This window comes from Phascolarctos cinereus, unplaced genomic scaffold (assembly GCF_003287225.1).
Source record: "Phascolarctos cinereus isolate Bilbo 61053 unplaced genomic scaffold, phaCin_HiC Scaffold_4;HRSCAF=312, whole genome shotgun sequence".
Lineage (NCBI taxonomy): Eukaryota > Metazoa > Chordata > Mammalia > Diprotodontia > Phascolarctidae > Phascolarctos > Phascolarctos cinereus.
The window spans coordinates 178299831-178308952 of record NW_027555847.1 but is presented as its reverse complement, the minus strand read 5'-3'; the positions used below and the strand labels follow the sequence as shown (position 1 = coordinate 178308952).

Genomic DNA, 9122 nt, shown 5'->3' with positions numbered 1-9122 from the left:
AAGAATTTAGAATCCAGTTGGAAAAATAAGGCTTAATCATATGAAAAACTAACAATTCAAGGCAGTGCTATATATGATTAAGTGGTCAAGAAAGGCTTTTAATGGGGAAAGCTGGGTTGTCATCATCACAGTTGGTATTTATTTAGGGTTTTAAGGTATGCAAAATATTTATAAGAATTATCTTATTTTATCTTCACGACAGACCTGAGAATTAGGCTGTCATTTACAGATTAGGAAACCAAAGCAAACAGTAGCTGCTTAAGTCTTTTGCTCTGAGTCAAGCAGCTCCTTAGTAAGTGTGTGAGGAGGCATTTGGACTCAGGTCTTCCTTGACTCCAGGTCCAATGCTCTATATTCTGGGACACCCAGCTGGCTCACAGCTTAAATGATGGATTTAGAGAGGATTTAGATAGGCAATTTGGAGGGGTGGGACATTCTAGCTAGATGGAGTGGTGTTCAGGGATGTGCTTTTAAATCTCAAGCAACTGGCTGCCTAAGAAACATACACATATATTTGTATGTGCCTATATACATATACATATACATATACATATACATATACATATACATATACATATACATATACATATACATATACATATACATATACATATACATATACATATACACATACGTATACGTATACATATACATATACATATACATATGAAGTACGGGTATGTATTTACCACAAACATATACATGTATGCATGCATTTACTATATATACATGCACATAAGTATGGGCATGAATTCACTATCTGTATAGGTATGTAGATACAGATATAGTACATATTATGTATATATTTTCTTTGTGTGCATGTATATGTGGGTATGGCATGGGTATATATGTACATGTATATATGTGTCTGTATATAGTTTATATGTTTATATATCATTTATATGTGTGTATGTATGTATGGGTATGTATTTACTATATATACATACATATACACATGTGAATATGTAATATATATGAGTATGGATATGTTTTATGTATGTATATGGTTATTTAAATATATATGGGTATGGGTATATATTTTCTACATGTGTATATAAATACATATATGCATACACACATGCACACACATGTAATACACATATCCATGTATACACATATGCATACATATATATACACAAACATGTTCATATATACATATATGTGTATATATTTATATATATGTGGACATGGGTATGTGTGTATGTATTATATTACTATTGAATCATTTTAGTCATATCCAACTCTTTGTGACTCCATTTTGAGGTTTTCTTCGCAAAGATACTAGGGTAATTTGCCTTTTCCTTCTCCAGCTCATTTTACAGATGAGGAAACTGAGGTAAACAGAGTTAGGTGACTTGCCCAAGGTCACACAGCTGGTGTCTGAGGTCAGATTTGAACTCATGAAGATGAGACTTCCTGATTTTAAGCCCACTGTTCTATCTAGCTGACCCTTATGTATGACACCCACTTTTGTTATGTATGTATGGGTAGGTGTTTACTGTGTATGCCTGGGTATCTGTGCGTATACGTATACATACATGCACATGTGTATATGTGTTTATATACATATATGTACACATATATAGTTGTGGGTATATATAGATACCCATGACACATTTGGGAGATTAATCTGCCTTTTTAACATTTTCTTCGTCACATTTTTAAGTCCAGAAAATCAACAAAAATGTAAATTTAGCCCTGATTTGTTGCTTTGCTAGCTCAGATGTCTGCTAGCTCTGTGACCCTGGACTAGTTATTTGACCACAATTTCCTCATCATGAAGATTATAATATTTATACCACCTGACTTATAAAGCTGTTGTGAGGGAATGCTTTATGATAACAACAACAACAGATGTTTGTAAAGAATAAAACTAGAAGCAGAGCAACTAAATCAGAATGTTCGTTATCTCGGATGACAACAACTTTGAAGTTCGGAAAGCTGTGAGTATGAGTAGTCAGTCTATATGGCAGTGGTTTTCAATAAACATTCCATTTATATAAATTGATAGAAAATAGTGAAGAGGCAGCATAGATAGAGCCAGCCTCAAACCCTGGAAAATCTGGATGGAAGGGCCATCTTTGACACATCCTGGCTATGAGACCCTGCGTGAGCCATAGAACCCTCTGAGGGCTCTGGTAACTCTCCAAGGCTCTACATTGTGGAGAAGGGGCCATCCTCCATCATTAGTGGTCCTCTCCTAACCCAGGAGTTCTGCATATCACTGAAATAACAGGTCGTCTTGTCCCCATGCCTATAGAGAGGAGAATAGAGTATTTATTGGGATCCTGAAACCTTGGGCAGCAAGGTGGTGCAGTGGATACAGTACTGGGCCTAGAATCAGGAGAAGCTGAGTTCAAATCCAGTCTCAGATATTACTTAGCTATGTGACCTTGGCCAAGTCACTCAACTTCTGCCTGCCTCAATTTCCTCATCTATAAAATGGGGATAATACCACCTGCCTCCTAGGATTGTTATGAGGATGAGATGACATAATAATTATGTAATACTTAGCACAGTGCCTGGCACAGAGCAAGCTCTATACAAATGTTAGCCATTGTTCCCTATAACTTGTGGAGATGCGGTTGCTTACAGAGAGGTATAAATATAGTGTATCAATCAATAAGTATTTATTTACTAAATGCCTACTACATGACTTGAGGGGGCAGCTAAGTGGTTCGGGGAATAGAGTGCAAGGCCTGGAGTCAGAAAGACTCATCTTCCTGAGTTCAAATCTGGCCTCAGACGCTTACTATCTATGTGACCCTGGGCAAATTATTTAACCTTCTTTGCCTCACTTTCCCCATCTGTAAAATGAGCTGGAGAAGGAAATGGCAAACCACTCTAGTATCTCTACCAAGAAAACCCCAAATGGGATCCGGAAGAGTCAGACATGACTGAACAATGACAAAGGTGGCGATCCAAAGCCAAAATGACATGGGATCTTACGCTGTGTTGGGGGAGACAGAGGGTGCAAATATCAGCATACGCTAAGTATCAATGAATTCTGCAATCAAAGTTTTGAAATTCCCCAGAGGTAGAAAAGTCTGTAGAAAAGCAGGCAGAAAACAACGGTGGAACAAGAAATGCAAGCAGAGATCTGAACCTGTTAGGATGAGCTTTTCGTCTGATTGACTTATAATTCCACAGTTTGGAGGGCTGCAAAGATGGAATGGGGTCCACCCTGCTTTCTAGAGCACCAGCCAAGCCAAGGCCTGGAAGCCCCCAGGATATGGCAAGGTGTCAAACAAAAAGATCCCAAACTCTAAGAGCTTTACGTTCTCCTAATTTAAAAAGTTCCAGTAGAGCAGTCTGCTTCAGTTCATCCGTTCTATACGACAAAGAAACGACGGGCAATGTTAATATAGGATCAGGGCTTGCAGCTAACATGTTCATGGATGCACAGACTGAAACTGCCTTTGCTTCCTGGAAAATATCTTCCTCCTCTTTTCTTTTTCATTGAAGTCACTGGGAACAGCCTCTTCCTACACTACCTTACCCTTCCATTGTTCTGGTAACTACTGTCTTGTTGTTAACAAACTGCCCTTAATATTAGACCTGTGTCCCCAACCAAATTCCTGAAATTAATTTTAATAGATCTTATATTTAATTTAATTTTATATGCACATGTACTTTCTTTTCTATTTCCCCCATAAAATATAATCTCTTCAAGGTCTAAGGCTATTTTATTGTCTGCTTTTGTGTCTCTAGCACCTAACAGAATGGCCAACACATAATAAGGCCTTAATAAATGTTTTTTTTGAATTAAACTGAATTTGTTTGGTTGTTTATTTGCTTACAATGTAATTTGTTTCCTTTAATAACTTGGCTTTATTTATCAGGAGGGAAAAGAAGAAGAAGAAGAAGGAGAAGAAGAAGAAGAAGAAGAAGAAGAAGAGAAGAAGAAGAAGAAGAAGAAGAAGAAGAAGAAAGAAGAAGAAGAAGAAGAAGAAGAAGAGGAGGAGGAGGAGGAGGAGGAGGAGAGGAGGAGGAGGAGGAGGAGGAGGAGGAGGAGGAAGAGAAGGAGGAGGAGGAGGAGGAGAAGGAGAAGGGAAGAATTGTGCAGACCCAGGTTCAAATCTGACCTTGTGAAAGTTATTCAAACTAAGCAGTAGGGTGACTAAGCATGGTTGATGAGATCTTTTAGATTACCCCAATAATGGGCTCCCTGGGGCATGGTAGAGAAGTCAGTTAACCAAAGTAGTATAGTCTGAAGTCAGGAAGACCAAATTCAAATTTGACTTCAGATACTAGCTGTGTGATCCTGGACAAGTCACTTAACCTCTGCCTGCCTCAGTTTCCTCATCTATCAAATGACTGAAATAACACATATCTCCCAGGGTTGTTATAAAGATCAAATGAGGTAATATTATGAAGCACTTAGGTGGCACAATGCCAGGCACATACTAAGTGCTTAATATTTGATCTTTCCTCCCCATTTAACCTTCAGGGTTCCAAGCAACTCTCTTAGCCTATTAATTTGCAGAGAAGATACTGATCCACTTTAGTAGGCAAAATTCCTCCCAGGGAGCTAGTTCTATCTATTGATAAAATCACAGAGTGAAAAAAATTATAAAACCAATTCAAAAGACAAAAAAAAGTCATCCAACACAAATTCAAAAAACAAATGATATCCCCTTACACACCAAAAAAAAATTGGAATTCATAATTAGAATCATGTACTGTTAGAGGGGCAAGGGACCTTAAAGAAGACCCAGTGTAATGCCATCATTTTACAGATGAGGAAACCCAGATCCAGACATTGTCACATGACTTGTCCAAGATCTCAGTGGCAAAGGAAAAATTAGAACCCTGGTCTTCTCAATTCCCAAATCCAGTGTTTATTTTCTCTTAGCTCTTACCGGACAAGGGGCTTTTAACTGTGACATGTGATTGCTGATAACCAAAGCCTTCAGTCAGGATCTTCTGAATATATGAGAATGTGAATCATACAAAAATTTACTTTAATTTGTGAATCCTTAGTATGGGGATGACTGAGTAAAAAGTAGATGGTGGCAGGGTCAATCACTTGCCAGAAGCTCAGAGTTCTGAATTCCTTACAGGGGCAAGGTTTTAGCCTTCTCTACCCCTGTTTGACCTCTAGCAGACTATTTCTTTGTGACACCACTGCAGACCTGAGAAAAAGATTTTGGCTTAAGTCACATGTGAAAATGAATTTGTGGGTCTCAACCCTTCTCTTGTGAATATGTGTAGCACTCCATAATCTGGCATGATTCAGCGTGATTGGCAGTTGGAAATGGGTCGGTGGTCAGGACAGAGAAGGAACTTAGCAGAACTGTCTTGAGAACATAATGTATCAGCCCACACTCATGAGTTCTTTCCCCATCAGTAAAGGAAACAGGGTACAGAGAGGGCAAGTGATGAATTGGAAGTCAGAGGACCTAGGTTCAAATCCTAACTGCTCCATTGTGTGACCTTGGGCAAGACACTAAATCTCCATGAACCTCAGTTTCTTCATTTGTAATGTAAGAAACTTAGACTACACGGCCTTCTAGATCTCAGTCTCAGATTCAATGAATCCAATAAGATGCAGTCCTCAGATGTTCTGGACTTGCGCAATAGGGTGAGGGGAAATAATGGGAACTAAGCAGTAATATATGCCAGGGACCTCAAACGGAATTCTCTGGTGTCGTAGTCCTGACCAAAAAAAACAAAAAACAAAAAAAACAAAAAACAAAAAAAAACAAAACAAAAAACTCAGCATGGGCTGTCCCTGAAGGAGAAAAAGCTCACACAGAGATAGATGTTCATCTGCAATCTGTTAGCAGGCAGGAAATTATCAGAAGCATTGCCAATCCCTGAGATCCTGTTTCATAAGCACCTTTCACCACCGGTATGTCTTCATTCTGATGGGAGCCATCTGTGCCGAAACACTCTTTCTCCCAATTCTGCTATTCCCCTAGCTCAGAAAGCCTGTTGGTTGCTAGGTAGGACTGGTTCTATTGGCCAGTACTCTTGGCTGTAAGCACTCTGAAGTGATCGTCGGTAGACACGTGTTGCCTGCCTAGCAATGGCAAGACGTTTTTCAAGACTCATCATGGAATGAAGTCCTTGCCTTCAAGGACCCTACAGAGAAATGGATTCAAATGGGAGTAGGGAGAAATGCAGTTAGACCAAATACTGTATTTGTCAATCACTGAGTATTAGATATGGGACAGGGAGAAAGAAAAAACATCTGTAGCCTGTTAACTGTGTAGGGGGAAGGGACTTCAAATATCAGGAAGGTCACAGAAATCCTGTGAAAGTTTCTTTTAGAAATAAAGAGAGAGAGAAAGAGAGAGAGAGAGAGAGAGAGAGAGAGAGAGAGAGAGAGAGAGAGAGAGAGAGAGAGAGAGAGAGAGATGTTAGAAGAGAGATATGGATCAAGATTGAGATGTAACAATACATATATGTAGCCTTTGTTATAGATCTACATTTATAGGTAAATGATGGGGATAACTGATAGATGACAGGGAATAGAGTTAGAAAGAGAGACAGAAACAGATGGAGACAGAGAGATATGTAGATGGGTAGATAGATAGACAGACAGATAGATAAGACAGTATTTCTTTTGTCCAAGAACTTTCTCTCCTTACATTCAATAGCCCAGCTTCCAACTCTGGGCTTGAGACACATTAAATATCAATCATCCGTTAAGGCAAATGCAGAAGGCACACCTCAATTCTTTGCCAACAGCAACTTTTTTTATTGTCCCCTCCCCCAACTCTCTTATGGGGCTTTATGAAGCAGTTTTCATTATCTAACGTATTACTCACAGCAACTGTGTGAAGTAGACAATAAAATATCATCCCCATTATAAATGAGGCAACTGATGGTCAGAGAGGTAGGGCTCAAGGCCACACAGCTAGGAAAGAGAGAGAAAAGTGACAGAGCCAAGATTCAAAGCCAGATTTTATGAATTCAAGTCTATCCGCCAACTTTCCCATCTCTTAAAAGTTTTTAATGAGAAAAATCGACGCAAACATCAAGGGTATCCTCAACGAAGGTGTCAGCCTGGCAAAGCCCACTCCTCAAAATGCAGCAGAGTCCAAGCTGAGTTGAAAGCAGAAAAATTTCATTAGGAGGAAAACCAGACACTAGTGCTGTGGTACACCAGTACAAAGTACAGCCCGGGAGAGGCAGGGGAGATTTATGCTTGAAAATCACAAGGGGCAGGTTCGGGGAGGGGTTAGGGTAAAGAATGCACAGTCTTTCCCAGGAGCAGGTGGGACACAGAAGTGGGATAACAGTTGACCGCAAGGCTGGTGCAGGCTGTTTTGGGGTTCATAGGTCAGCCAGCAAATACCGGCAACAGTATCTGGGAATGAGCAAGACTTTGGCTCACTGCAGGCTCCTGATTGGCTCCCTTCAGCAAACAGGCTTCCTCTGTGTCCAGCGCACCCACCTGGTAAGGTAACACATAGAAAACAGACGTATTGGGGCAGCCAGGCGTTACAGCGGATAGAGCACCAGCCCTGATAACTCAGGAGGACTTGAGTTCAAATCCAAAATAAATAAATAAGTAAACATATTCATCTCAGAGGTACTGTCACACAGGTATGACAAAAGAACCGGCAGGCTTTTGCAAATTCTACACCAGACCTTTTTTCTTCAGATTTACAAGTCACTGTAAGGTACAAAGTATGCAAGACTCCCCAAAAACACTCTTGTTACCAAGCAAATCAATATCTGATTCAGTAGATCAAAATTCCAACTTAAAAGTTCTCTAGTCAATCAACAAACGTCAATTAAACACTTACTGTGTGTTGGCAACATAGCTGTGAGAGTCCTCCAACAAGGACCCTCACACGTATGTCTAAATTATATGATTCTTTTGAAAAGGCGGCATAGGTAATTTTGTTTGATGCCCTGCTGGTAGTTAATAAGGAGAACATGAAACAAGGGGATGTATGCTTGTCCACAGTATTTGCCACTATTACAGACTTTGTCCAGCACAGAGAGTAAAAGGAAGAGGGATTCCTTATTCATAGTGAGGTATTCCTGATATTCTTGTTTTTGAGTGATATTGTGTGGCTGACTCGTATAAGCCCTAGAACACTACAGAACCTTTTAAGTCAGATTTGCAATCACTCAAAAATGGGTGGCCTAACTATCCACCCAAGAAAAACTAAGTGGATGAAAAATGACTAGTGTCCAAACTATAATTTGCAGCTGGATGGACAGTCATAGAGATGACTTACTAGTAAAGATACATTGGAAAGACACTGGCGTTAGACATGAGCTGGGTTCAGAATTAAAGAACAAGAGAATGGAAGTCTATATTGCTTTTGAAAACTGGCCTATGATTTCAATGACCTCAAGTTTCCATATTGTTTAAAAGATTTTAAAAATTTTGATGTATGAAAACCACAGTTATTTCCCCTTAAGCTTCACTTTTTGCTGAAGTCTCCTTTGTTACAAAGAAAACATCTGAGCAAAAACAATCCAAGACATTCATCTGACGGCGTATTCTACATTTCACATTTATGGTCCTGTCCCTCCCTACTGAGAAGAGGAAGATACATTTCATCTAGAACCAAGGTGAGTCTTTATAAGCAGAGAACTGCCCTTTACTGTTGTTTTCACTTACTTTATTGTGGTCATTGTGTATACTGTTCTCATGCCTGGCTGATACCTACATTTATACAAAGGACAGAGTTGAATCATTCAATTTTCCTGAAGTGTAAGAGCATTCTAAGGGGAGTATGAGATAAAGTTGGAATAGGATATTACCACGAGGTTCTAGAGGACCCTAAACATCAAAATCAAGAGTTTGTATTTACTCAGTAGTCAGTGGGAAACCAGTGAAGGTTTTTAAACAGTGGTAGACAGGGGCCTTATTTTTAAGCAGCTTAATCATCAGGATCAGGGATTCTACTTTATTTGGTGGTCGAAGGGAGCCACGGAAGGTAGTTGAGCAAAGGATTAGACTGTCCCAAGTTTTCCATTTGTGACTCAGAGACTAGTTATCCATGTTACAAATTACCCCTGCCCTCTGGCATGCTGAAGCTGGCTCAGACCAGCTTGCCAGTTGATCATTAAATTTTCAGTGTGAGCATTTACACCTTGGAAATCAGCAATTGCTGCAAATCAGGGATTGACTTATTGTTTTATTGATTGCC

At 39.5% G+C, this 9122-nt stretch overlaps 1 protein-coding gene across 1 annotated transcript in view; it reads left to right on the top strand.

Moving 5' to 3' along the window:
- Positions 1 to 7201: 7201 nt before the first annotated feature.
- Positions 7202 to 9122, top strand: part of LOC110218853 (ubiquitin carboxyl-terminal hydrolase 48-like) — a 63972-nt gene continuing 62051 nt past the window's right edge. Inside the window, exon 1 of the mRNA XM_021001841.1 lies at positions 7202 to 7408. Within this exon, the coding sequence (XP_020857500.1) occupies positions 7202 to 7408 (207 nt within the window). The remainder of the gene's footprint in view (positions 7409 to 9122) is intronic.